The following is a 13,652-nucleotide window of genomic DNA, read 5'->3' on the forward strand; positions in this document are numbered from 1 at the left end:
TATGAGAAAAAAAACTATATTTGAACCAACACAAAAATCTGGAATTATTACACATCTTGATGAAGACTTGACTGGTCAAGATATCACGGCGAAGTTTATCCCTACAAATGATATCATCTTTAAACTAATAACTGAAATAGTTGTGATAAGATTACAATGTCACAGTCAGCGGGGTAATACGCATGATGGCAGTATACATGTTCAAACATGTTCAGTATGAAAAAACAGGTGAATTTACATCACCCTTTGGACCTTTCTCACGTGTTTCTTACACAAAACTATGACTAGCTTTTCTCTCAGAAACAATGGCACAGAAGTGTACAACAGCACAGTATACATGAAAGAAAACAAAGGAAAAAAACACTTAATTTCACACACTGATTTCTTGAAACTTAAAAAATAATAGTCAGATAATGAGAAAGTGACAATATTTTGTGCTTGATCATATTGTGGGGTAGTGTGTTCCATGAATAGAGCTGGCAACAGACCAAAGATACACAGGTGCAACAAAGCCGAGGATATGCCCATCTTTGTTTTTTGTGTTTTCCATGTTTGTGTTTCACACCTGCTCCTAAAATCTGCTTAATACAGTGTGGACTGCTGGTGATTTTACAAAACTTGTCTCTTTTTTTGGTGAGTGAACAGTGACACAGTTGTGGGAAAAAATATAAATGCAATAGTTGATACAAACTTGGCTATGGTCTCTATGTACAAAAAATCCAGAAACATATGTCTGTGTCAAAATGAACAATTTTAGAATGATATTACTCCTTTCCCATCCCAAGCTCTCTCTCTTCTATTAAAGGACTTCAACTTGAAGTATTTCATCAAATATTGAACTTGAAACCAACGCCCTCCAAGTATTAAAGCATCTTGCAAGGCAGACCATTCATTTCCACAATGAATTCAAGTTCACTTCAAAGTTACCACGATATGGATAACAAGTTCAACTAGTTCTATTTTGATTTTCTTTTTCCCTTGCATCTCAAAGTAACAGTGATTTCAGCGCTTTCTCTGCTTCTTAGCGCTGCCCTTTCGGCCAGGTGGTGGTCCAGCTGGTTTCCTCTTGCGATTAGATGGCCTTCTATCCTCCTCTATCTCCTCCCAATTGCGTTCACGATCAGCTGTGTAGCAAGACAGAAAATAGTCAAGTTGGAGACTGACAATGCTAAGTTGATAGGTGACTTGTTTGGATGTTTTATTACGAACAGCACTTGTACCATTATAACGATAAATGTAAGGAAAGATAGTCTTAAGATGCTTGTCATCTTTGTGGCTCGTTATTTCAGCTTTTTTGCCACGGAGACCACTGCATTGATATTCCCTCCCCAATGTCCTCTGCTGGTATTGTACAAATTACTGGACATGGTGGTTATCAGTAACTACAATACTGAACGGCCTGAGTTGCTCATAGGGAAAAAACAGCAAATTGTCAGGAACTGTCCGATTGAGGGCGGTCTACCCTTACCTTTGGCTGCCTCTTCCTCAAGCTCATCCCAGTCCTTGCCACTTGATTCGTCCGTGTCTAGTTCTTCACCTGTATGTCAGGAATTAGTATAAAGAAGATGTAATGAAGCACCTTGCATCTAAAAATAGTTTGACCTTCTCGTGGTATTTGTAGATGACCATTAAAGAGTCATTCTTTGGACTTTCAAACCAAAGGTGACATTTACACCATGCAATGTAATTACCTAAATAAGCATTAAAAGCTACATTATTCCTATTCGATAAACAATTCAACACAAATATTACAACATTGAACCTTGGGCAGCCTGGATCAATTTTACAATCTTCTGATAGAGCCAGTCAGGAGTTTGCTCCATTCAGTGAACTGCTCAGCAAACACTTCAAGCAGTGGTAAAGCTTTATATAAAGTTTACACCACTGTGACAACTTGCCAAAACATGGTGATTTACAGTACTGTAATTTTTGTAAAGCAACAAAGAGTAATGAGTGACAATTTACTGCACATAATATATCATCATTTGCTGAAAAGATCACACCCAATTTTTTTAACATGAAGAATCTCACTATGACATGAGGTGAAAATAGATATATATGTAATCCCAATCAAGAGCCCTATACCAGTGCCTGGTTGTGTATTAATAGGACTTTGCCTGGCTGATGAAATTGAAAATATGCTAATTAGAACCTTACCTGACCAATCAGATTCTGCTTCTGATTCCATATCTTCTGAAAACTCTTCACTTTCTGAGTCGCCTACCTCGTCTTCAGCTTCCAAATCTGACGGTTCGTACGCCGCATCTTCATCCTCATCATCATCATCTCCTTCAGACTATTGAAGAAAAGACAAATAATTATGTCATTGCACTGTGGCATGATGGTTAAATCTTGAAGCGTAAAACTGACAAAATTGGTTTAAAAATCTATGAAAATGGTAACTGGGTACTTAATAGTTCCTAATCCTAAAAACTACAATTTACATCTTGAGTAAAGTTCATGAGAATTCTCTTAATAGTAAGATGATTGGTGTAACTCTGTGATTCGTTACTGCTTCGGTACAGCACACACACATATTGTTTTTGATTTATCATCACAAAGTGTTTCCGCGGTAACGAATAACACTACAGGTTTCATGTGTAATCGTCTAATGCCTGAAGTGTGAAATAACAGTCATTATTTAATGTACGGTGTTATTCTAAGTACTGTTGGTGCTGTGAATCCTGTAATAACAGTCCATAAATACCAGTGAAATAATCAGATAAACAATCAGTTGCAGTATGATGGTTATAAGTTGTGTTTGTATGACAAATACATGTGTATAATTAATTACCGCACTCTCTGGTTCCAGGAAATTCCATCCGCCTTGCTCAAAGAATCCCGCTGGATCATCAACAATGGTTTTCATAATTTTGGCCCAGTTGAGTGACTGTACCCCCTCTGTGTACTTGATATCACAGGAACTATGTAATAATGGAGATACAGAGACAGTTGACGAAGAGATAGTTGATGAAATGTTTAACAGCATGTTGCGGAAGATTGGGTTCTGAAGTGTCTAGGAAAGTCATGGTACTTTTCAATTCTTGCATTCATGTAAGTTAAAACTCAAGCAAGAGCTAAATACTCAAGTGAGAGAAAAATATTTGTACTAATCTTTGAACTCTCTATAAATCAATATACTTTATATTTTCATGATCAATATGAGATAGCCAAATATATAGATGACCATATTTTGACACTATTGTCATTCATGGCAATGTTGAAAGTGCAGACACTGTTGGCTGTGGATGGATGGAGGGCGTCACAAACAGCACAGCCATACATCAAGACTGTACATATGATGTGCTGCCCACTTCAAATAATACACACAAGACAAATTTTTGATATGTGGATTTTTGTATTAGTATCTTACTGTTCCACTAACACCATTGCTACTTCACTGTCACAATGATAACATCAAATGCTGAGCACAGCACAATAAAAACAGTGACTTCTACAGGACTTGGAAAGTTAAATATCATTATTATCGTCATTCGCATGATGAGCAACCTAGGCCTTACTTGAGCCAGTCTTTGATTTGGTCCAAGGAACTCATTGGTACAGCGTTGACCATGGATACTTTCTTGGAGTAATCCTTGAAGACAAAGACCATGTCAAAGTTTCTGATGTGGAACTGTACACGCTCAAAATGAATCAGTTCCACTTCGTCCAACGCTATCACAAATGGAGGCTGTAAACAGATACACAGAGGAGGAGAAATTCACTTGTTAAATTTCTTTGAAATGTCTACTGTCGGTGTTAGTTGTGATTTAATTTACTGTGATTGTGAACAGTAAATGTACATAAATATTTCCCGGGGATGGTTGGGGGTATGACAACAATTTGAATAAATTTTCAATATAAAGGAATTAGGACCTATTTACAGGGAATTTGGGTGAAGAGGTCTATTATCAATTGAAAATTACTTTAAAGGCGGAGCCTCCCTTTAAAGGACGCCAAGGTATGGCGGCGTTCATTGTGTAAGTGGACACCAAACAGGCAACACGCGGGCACACACTCCAGAAAATGCCATTTTTTAGTTTTCCCCAGCTGTTGTAAAAACACAGACAGACTGCCAAGCGGTCAGCGCGAAGTTGCTGCCGATCGAACTCTGTGGTTATATTCAAAGTCTAACGCGACTTGAAGACAATTTTTAGGAAATTCAAGCGTTTGTGGTGAGGAATCAATGACTGTTGGAGATTTGAACCGACCGTCAATCAAAAGCTTGCATAAACTCTGTTTACAGGATTAGCAAAATGTGACAAAAGGTTGAGATCAGTTTGTGTAATTAATGTTATAGAAATCAAACATCATACTGGCCATGTGTTTGACTGGGAGAACTCCACTAATGCGAGAACCTGGGATTGAAAAGTGCGGCTTTAAGCTATTTGCAAACTGCTATATTAACATATAGAGTTGGCTTTTACACTGCAAAATGCTATACAACATATAAGATGTAGAATAAGTTATCTTTGTCACAGATTCACATTGCAATGCAAATTTTGTCCTCAGAGACAGAAAAGACCAATACTCAGTATGTCATTAGAACAAAGACCAACATTTTCACATTAACTCTGTCCAGAAAGATAATAGCAATACCTTTCTGTAAGTTGATATCCTGTGAAAGAAATGTTGAAGTTACGTCTTTACAACAAAGTAACCTCATGTCAAGACCACACTAGACTCACAGCAGACACCGCTGACTTACCCATTCTGTGATGTTGACAAGGCAGCTACTAGTAGGTTGGAGCAGTACTGTACTCCGGTGTGGGGCTCCATGGAAGCCTAGCTCACGGAACGGAACTTCAAACTCCACCTCCCCCTTGGTGATGTTTTCCACTTTTTCTATGAAACTCTTGAAGGCGGATTTGAGCCTGTGCCGAAGTTCACGCTCAGCCTAGAATTAAGTTATCACATAGAGGTTGTCAGTAAGGGAAGATTGGGATATAAGTGTGTTTTGATTCCTAACAGCAAATGGGTGCTATTCACAGTCTGTGCTGCGGAGCCCGGAGAAACACCTGCTCTACAGCTTAGACATGACAGTACTAGAACAGAGATGATTGCAATTGTAGTTTTGTTGATAAAATCCCTCATGCACTCAGCATTAGCTTATGTTGACAGAAATTCAGACAAATTACATGTGCAAATTGACGTCGTAGGTTGTACTTTAATTTTTACAACATCAACCATACTATTGATAGAAATAAAATACCAGCTTTGCCACTCCTCTGAGTGTGATTTTGTGAGTGTAAATTTTGTCAAAATTTTCAGAAAATAAACATTTTGAATATTAATGATACAATTGATACATAATTTGGCATCAGTCCTTTCTGAAAAATTGAAATCATTGTAATTTGGTGTACACACTGGTCAGAATATCTTCATTACATCAGTACTGATCCAGATATCGAGTGATAAACTCTATTCTCTGACAAATGGTAAAAAAGACGTCACAAATTTACCTACCTGCTCAGCCGCAAGGTCGTCTCTGTCATGAATATTGTGATGTTTGTGTAAATCTGTTGTAATCTCACCAACTTCTGTGTAAAACTGCACATCTATGTGCTTCTTATTACTGAACAGAATGGCATTCTGATGATGGAAAGTACAACAGAATTGGAGTCAGAGCTATCACCCCTATTCATCACTGCACTTTGGAATGGCCTCATTGCTTTTTAATGGTAAGGTCATACCCGTAAAATTAGAATCAGGGGTGGTGCTTGCGATGGTGTAACTGTTGAAACACCACACACCTTAGCACATATGGGCCACACCATAATATTTGGCATTTGCTGAAAATATTTTAACATTGAGATTTGAAATGCATGACTTTGCATGATACCATGATTTTGATAAACCGATAACTCTGCAATCCCTTGAAGCACACTTCTCTGGTCTGTGGTATCCCACAGAAACTGAAGGGCTACTTCTTCTATGTAAAGTCTCTATACATATCGCTTATTTGAATATCAACTATCAACTCTATGGAAGTGCTCCTAAACAGATAATAGGTATGATGACAAACTACGGAAATACTGATTGTCATCTCTGTGTTCCTGATAGTGGAGGAAATGATACAATGTGAAGTGAAAGTACAAAAATGCAACAGATAGTACATGGCATGAAAAAGATCAGTGTAACAAGAGCCAATATAAACTGTGCCTGGGGTGGCATGATTGACCTAATGCCCTTGTGATTTGCATGGATCTAAGAATAAGTTTGGAAATGACAAATGTCCTTAGTGAAAGGGGAAATGAAGTACTGACCTTAAGACGGAAGTGTATTAGTATAATCATTTCACTGTCACACGGCTGGAATATGGCATTTTTGATGTTATTGTAAAGAATATCCACTTTGTCTCCCCGCACTGATGTAAACCTGAATCCTGTCATGTGGACAATACAGAAAGGTACATTTTCAATTTGTTAAAGGCATTAAGTTTCTCTGATATGCTTTCCCAGACAATATCCATTTTATCAAGTTCAAGCTCTCCTACATCTGATAAGAGTCAACTCCTCTTTCAGTAAACTTTTAACTCTGTGTTGGATCATTACCACAGTCTTCCTATAGTCGAAGTACACCTGCAGTTGAACCAAACTGACTGTTTGTATAATGAAAACCTATAAACTTTTTGTTCAACATATTCCTTCAGAGTGTTGAACTAAGCCCTTGTCAAACCCCGTAGAAGACCTCACTGTCTGATGCAGCAAAATGTCTTCTATATTTTTTTGATAAATATCTCTCTGTAAATAAATCATCTCCCATAAATAATTTTCTCATGCATACATAATACTGAAATTCAGTGTAGTTAGTACATTGACTTACCATTAACATGGGCTTCTATCGCCCCCTGTATTCTTTTCTGTGCAATGTTTGGTCTGATGTAAAGGTCCTTCAATTTGGGGTTACCCCTATTGGGATTGATTAACAGTGTGTCTTGTTTCACAATACCCTAGAGCAGAAAGAGAATGAGAACTTATCATTACATCAGTAGTTCTGAATGGTCTGGGTAATTTTCTTCAGTAAAACTGAGATGAAATGACGGGAAGGCATGTGAATGGATCTATAAAAGCTGAGTTAGGAAGGTCTAATCTATACAAGAGAATAGCCTCTATGCAATGACAGGGACTGGAGAGGAGTCTGGGTTGTGTTGGGTGAAGGAGGAAGCATTGCTTAATTCAATGTATTGAAAATGGATAACTGCTCCACATGGTACAATGAAAGAGGATCTCAACACTTTAATTCAGAATTACAGATAGGTATCTATCAGCTATGTCCCCCTAGCATGTACACTAGTCTTGTGTCATCTTTGAAGGAATTTCTAAAATATCCTTGACTGAGCCTTGTACTATTACATATGAAGAATTCAATTCTAGTTTCACTGGTGTGTATCAGTACTGAATATCGGTGCTACATATCAATGCTGCATATCAGTACTGCATATCTGTGCTCCATAACAGTGCTGCGTATCAGTGCTAGCTCTGTGTCGTACCTCTTTTTCTTTTTCCTCTGCTTCTCTGGTCTTGAATTTCTTCTGTACATCTTTGATCAGCCTGAAAGCTGTGCTAAGATTTGATGATGGAGGCCCTGGCTCACCCGGTACCTTATTGTTAGAACTTCTGTATGTCCTGTGATTAGATACAGACAACAAACATAGCATTTACACACCTGCTGATCTCTTGTTAAAAGAACAGAGTGATAGAGACTGTAATACAAACATTTACACGTTTTGATCACACATTCATACTGAAGGGAAGATGTTCCCATGACGAGAAGGCACTCAGGTGTAATATAGTTTTGCCATTTTTGCTGTTAAAATCGTGATCACACAAACAAAAGTGGGAAAATAACAATAAATTCATGGTGTCCCCAGTCTTTGACACAGGAAAAGAATGCTCTCTCCAGTTTTGACATGCTGTGTTCACTGAGGGCGTTTTCACTGCAGAAAGATGTTTGAGAAGATATTTTAACTTACAATTCTTTTACAAAAGTGGCTTCTGGCTGGGGAAACATTATACTGTCAGTCTTGCCAATGGTACTGCCAGGATGGTAGAAGTTTATTCTTAAGTATGTGTAGTCACCCTCGATACTTTGACTTATATTCTGTGGTGGAAAAGATAGTAATAATAATATTAACAATGAAAATAATAATAATAATAATCTTTATTTCAACTCGATAGCCTTGATAGGTATACACCTCTTTTCACAAGGGCTAAGCACAAAGAAAACTTATTTAACCCATAACCCACTACCCCAATGGAGCAATGAGGAGTAAAGTGCCTTGCTCAAGGGCACAACACCGTGCTAGAGTCTTGAACTCACCATCTTCCGACATTGACTCTGCTACTCTGGACTTACCGGGTGTCAAACTCACCATCCTCCGATAGTGAGACCGGTACCATAACCACTGCCCCACGGTGCCTCCTCCAAGGTATTTTTAAGATGATTCTACTGTGATTACAACTTGTATTTCTGTATTCTCTTTTTGAAGCTGGTATACCAAACAACTCAGAGCACATCATAGAAACTCAAAGTAATTCAAATACTACTGAAATAAAGATCATAGACGTGTACTTCATGCAATTCAAGCACTGTAAAGGATCAGAGAATTGAATCTTACCTTGATTGTAGAGATATGGAATGGTGTGGCAAGGCCGAACACTGGCAGAATTATTGTTTCATATTTCTTGTCAACGTATATCTTCAGTTCTCGGACGTCAGGTTCCTTTGGCATCAGAGATGAATGCTTGTATGAAACGTTGGCTTTTCTTGGCCTGTCAGGGGAATGAAATACCATTGAAATGGTGAGTGTACGATGTAACAGTATAACTACAGGTCTTTTGTACTGAAATGACTACCACAATGAAAGCAGAATTATATCAACCCTGATGAGATCAATCAATCACTTGTTATCATGGTCAGTTGGCACAGAGTAGGTGTAGATACAAGGATGTGTAGCCATGTTTAGGAATTTTGCATTTGATAAACAAGAATACCTGTCAGGTACAGAAATATACAGTGTGTATGTGTTACAATTACAATGTTTGTAAACATATTGATTGTACTGTACATGACCAGCAGTCTTCCTGCATTATTTCATGCTGCGATGTTTTTCAAACACGCACATATTACCAATACACTTGCTGACTTTCATTTCATTTCACTGCTAGGGGTGCAGTGTTTATAATCTTGCCTTCACCAATTGTTGACAACACATCAGCTAATTTCAAGAACTCATTTCTTCAGTTCCGATGCATTTTGACCCTCATTACATGGCTCATGTACAAACACAGTTGTTTAAAATTTTGACATGAAGCTTTCAAAATCTATGAAACTTTGAAGAGATTAAATTGTCATTCATCTTACTTTATTTTTTGCTCTGCACCCTGTGATATGGCCAATCTCCTCTGGGCCTCTTCATTGATTTGTTGTGCAAGCTCATGTTGATGTGCCTTTCGCTTATCCTCTGCAGAAATTTCTGTCTATTTAGGCAAATACAACAGGACATATAGTTATAATTCACTGCAGCAAACATATGTGGTTTACCCTGTTATCCATAATCCTACATTATCATGAACAAGGGCTGACACAAATCATTATCAAAACAAAAGTCCAACAGTTTCATTCACAGAGTAATAATCTCAGTATAGAAGTACATACAAGCTCATAATGAATCATGGCAGGTACAGTATTGTTGCCAAGGATGTAAATTTGTTGCTGAGGTCATAAGTTGGTAAATTTGATGGGCTTTCCCTGTGGTACCTCACAGTAGATGTGCTAGTTGACATCAGTAATGTTAACTATGCTGCCAAACTACAGCAAGACCACTTAGGTATGACAAGGTGTACCTGAACAAACATGTTTGTTGCGAAGAAGACTCCTCCCTGGGTAAAATCTTTCATGATCAAGTCATAACTTGAAATTATGCTGTCAATAAGCAGTGGGTTCTGAGTTTGATTACATTAGATCACCTCCTCATATGTCAGCATTCCCCTCTCAGTGAATGGTATCATCAGACTAACAATAGCAAAGGTTTATTCCATTGATTCAACTGGGTAAAGCCGGCCACAATGATACTCACTCTAAGTTTACTCTCAAGTACTGCTCTCCTCATTCCTCTACCCAGCATTTCCTCCGCATTCTCTTTTTTGTCTTCTTCCTCATCTTCATCTTCCTGTTATGGAGAAGGGAAAGGTCAGAGCATAAACGTCAGAACACTGAATGAATAGATATATTGAGAAGACAGATTAGCATTTTTGGGTATCATCACACAAAGCAGTCAAGTTTTGTCATCATCTTGACATGTTGACTGGAATTTGTGAAGTTCTAACATTTTATTTAACCTTGTGCTTTTTCATACATAATGAATGAGAGATAGTCTGAAAGTGTACACACACAACATGAAACATAAAAGTTCTAATGATTTGATCTTGGAGAGTACTTACCTTCAAGAAGATACCGACATGTTTGATTTTTTTCTTTGATGTGGTCAGTACTGTAGCTGGTGATCCCTGCCATGAGAGAAGGATAACAACAATACTGACTACAGGATGTGCACCCAACATTTACAAAATCACATTAACTGTTGTAGACAGAAATATATACCACTTCGTACAGCATCTGTCAAGATCTCATTTTGCTATATTTGCATCACATCCAATGAAATATCTGGTTCTAGGGAAAACCTAGTGATCGTTTTGTGTACACTAACAAAGTTAGTGAGAGTTGTCTGCTGTTAAGAAATGTCTAGTGAACTACATTTAAATGCACCACTCTTTAGAGCTTCTGTTCATAACTTGTCCACATGAAAAGCAATGCTATTATGAAATCCATCCCCCTCTCTCTGTCTCTGTGTCTCTGTCTTTCTCTGTCTTTCCGTCTCTCTGTCTCTCTCTGTATAGGTGTATGTATATATAGTGAACTGACAACAAGCCTGAGACGAGTACTATTGTGATTATGGTACCAACAGCAGCTAGGAAATACATAAAATAGTAAAGAATACACTGAGATTAGAATTCAATATAATGATTACACAATCAATTCAAGAACTGTGCATTTATAGACATGACAGTCTCACCTCATTCACGAGGAAAGTATCACCAACAAACAATGCGTACTTCTTGCTGGCATTGTCTTTGCCATTTTTGTTGACAAGGTTTGAGAATCCCACATTGACGTTGAACACCATTCCTGTCTTTGCTTTTGTCTCTGTTTTCCCATTGATAACCAGGGAAGCCTCACGGAATTCTATTCCAGTCACAAAACTGAGAAATCAAAACAATGTTACAGCTAATTAGGTATAGGTACATCAAAGTCAACTTATAATCTTGCATCTTGGCTCTACATTTTGGAAGAAGTGCTAACATATAGTGAGTATTTCAGTACTGAAAGTCAGGACTACACCATTACATGAAATTTCAGTGCAATTACAGCAATAGATTTTTTAACAGCCACTAACAAGACTTACTGTTATTGTCAGGCATGTAGAAAATTTTGGTTATACATGGCAAAATAAAAGTATAGGCGGTTACAAGTAGTGTGTGAGTGCACAAAGTTTGTGCAAAATGCCCTGATTTTTACTAAACATAATTTTCACAGCAGGTTAATTTTAGCTGACAGCCGGTTGTTTTTGCAGGCTGTTGGCTATTTTTTGACATCCCTATTTTTTGACCTATATTTACCATTATATCCATTTGATTTGACCAAATTCATCACATAAAGATTTGGTCTCACCAAATTGTGTCTATTGTGAGCAGTGTTCTCCCTAGAAATTTCTGAAACAGGATCGGCTAATTTGCATAACAATTACTATGTAAATTTTATGTTAATTATGCAATACAAATGTCACTTCATAGCATCAGAAAAAATCCCACATAAAAGGATAAAGGAAGATCTTTCATGCAGTACGTAACCATGAAAATAGACTACAAATCTTGAGTTTCAAGTACAATATATGACATATTGTATTACATCCATATTTTCATTCAAAGTCTTCCAATTCTCTCTAGAATAACATTCAAAATCAGACGTTTTATGCGATCCTCTGTTACTACAGGTACATGTTTGGCTGTAGGACGTCTTTTTTTAAACGTCCATGGCAAAACAGTCACACGGACAAGTTCATACGGGACTGAATATTGCACTTACAATTCGGAGTCAGGGGAGCATGCCTGCAAAGAAATATGTTGACTTTAAAACTCAATTCATAATAAAGAGAAGCCCTAAAATATTGATACCAGGTATTTTCCAGAACAAGATTTGAAATTGCATCGACTTCTACTTCGACAAACGTACGAAACTTTGACAACTGCGTAGCGTCGGCCGCGGCCGTGCATTGTGTGGAGCACACTTGAACACACGCGACCTTTGAACCTATACTGTATACCTAACCGTACGTACATAGCTGCTGTATTCAGATGATCACACGAATGATTATTTTAGCTCATGTAGTTCCTTTTTCTTTCATTTCATGGTGCGTTGAATATTGTAAAACGGGTCATGGGTTTTGAAACTGGATCAAGTGCAATTGTTTCATAAAGTCAATCGAACAAATCCATGCAAGTTACGAATGCGTGACACGAGGTGACACACATGGCTTCAACGTCATGTTGACGTACACAGATCTCGAAATGGCTAACTCGGACACGCAACGATCTGAACACGCGGCAGTACCATACATTTTTGCATCTGAATTTTGTCTCAATCAATCGTACGATTTCAGCCACTTCTGATCGAAATCACTTTTCCTGACCTTCGGATTCTTACCAGTGCGAGACATTGGTGGCAACGGCAGTTCAACCAGTTGCCTATAGTATAGATGCTTTGACCATCGAACTACCTCCATGCTTTGACTGAGTGCCCGCATGCCCGCTGGCAAAGATGCAACACGGTACACCGAGCTTTTCGTTGAGTGTACTCCATGTCCGTTGTATAAAATGGCCGTTATGTGTACGATCGGCAGCGTAACACATTTCATGCTTTTTCATCCGTCTTAGCCGATGTTCATTTGCAATACGGCCGGCCTATTTATTCTCCTCACAGACAAGCGGACAAGCGCGACTTTGGGTGCTTTGCACCCGATAACCCTGCCTCATTGTGTGTAAAACACCTAAAGCATCGACATGAAAGGAGAACAGTCTAACCATTTCACACATTTTGGCGATGGAATAAACCTTTTAATCAACGGGCACGTCGTGTTATCGCCACATCAGAACCGTTTCACACTTGATACGCTCGCTGAAATAAAAGTGACAAAATCGCCGCCGAGAAACAATAGGTCTTCAGCCAGCGGACATGAAACAGGGTCGGCATGAAAAATAAGAGGATCGGGCGAAAAAATAAAGGATTGGGCGAAAAAAATAAAGGATCGGGGCCGATCCTGTTAAACGGCCTGGGGAGAACACTGGTGAGTTTCCTTATGTCAAATTGTGCAGTGTGTTTGACTGTTATACAACCTTGAAAAGAGCGAACAGAAATGTACAACATAATTAAATTGATCACACAAAGTTGTCACCTGATTAATATCCTTTCATAAGTAAATGTTGATAGTCATGGCAAAATGGTTGTCCCATGTCTTCTACTTCCATTACATTATTTTTTTTACAAGGATGATTATGTAAAAAGGTATGGTTCCTAAGGAATGTTGGAAAATA

At 38.1% G+C, this 13,652-nt stretch overlaps 1 protein-coding gene across 1 annotated transcript in view; it reads right to left on the reverse strand.

Moving 5' to 3' along the window:
• The window catches only part of LOC139147352 (FACT complex subunit SPT16-like), a 19,388-nt gene continuing 5,736 nt past the window's right edge, over positions 1-13,652 (reverse strand). The window contains exons 9-24 of the mRNA XM_070718411.1: positions 11,078-11,264; positions 10,446-10,511; positions 10,082-10,174; positions 9,367-9,482; positions 8,621-8,774; positions 7,976-8,103; positions 7,493-7,628; positions 6,826-6,952; positions 6,267-6,385; positions 5,467-5,592; positions 4,709-4,897; positions 3,522-3,691; positions 2,795-2,924; positions 2,158-2,296; positions 1,469-1,537; positions 1-1,124 (exon numbers count right to left, since the gene is read on the reverse strand). Of these exons, the coding sequence (XP_070574512.1) occupies positions 1,003-1,124; positions 1,469-1,537; positions 2,158-2,296; positions 2,795-2,924; positions 3,522-3,691; positions 4,709-4,897; positions 5,467-5,592; positions 6,267-6,385; positions 6,826-6,952; positions 7,493-7,628; positions 7,976-8,103; positions 8,621-8,774; positions 9,367-9,482; positions 10,082-10,174; positions 10,446-10,511; positions 11,078-11,264 (2,071 nt within the window). The 3' untranslated portion in view covers positions 1-1,002. The remainder of the gene's footprint in view (positions 1,125-1,468; positions 1,538-2,157; positions 2,297-2,794; positions 2,925-3,521; positions 3,692-4,708; positions 4,898-5,466; positions 5,593-6,266; positions 6,386-6,825; positions 6,953-7,492; positions 7,629-7,975; positions 8,104-8,620; positions 8,775-9,366; positions 9,483-10,081; positions 10,175-10,445; positions 10,512-11,077; positions 11,265-13,652) is intronic.

The sequence above is a fragment of the Ptychodera flava genome, chromosome 13, assembly GCF_041260155.1.
Source record: "Ptychodera flava strain L36383 chromosome 13, AS_Pfla_20210202, whole genome shotgun sequence".
NCBI classification, from domain to species: domain Eukaryota; kingdom Metazoa; phylum Hemichordata; class Enteropneusta; family Ptychoderidae; genus Ptychodera; species Ptychodera flava.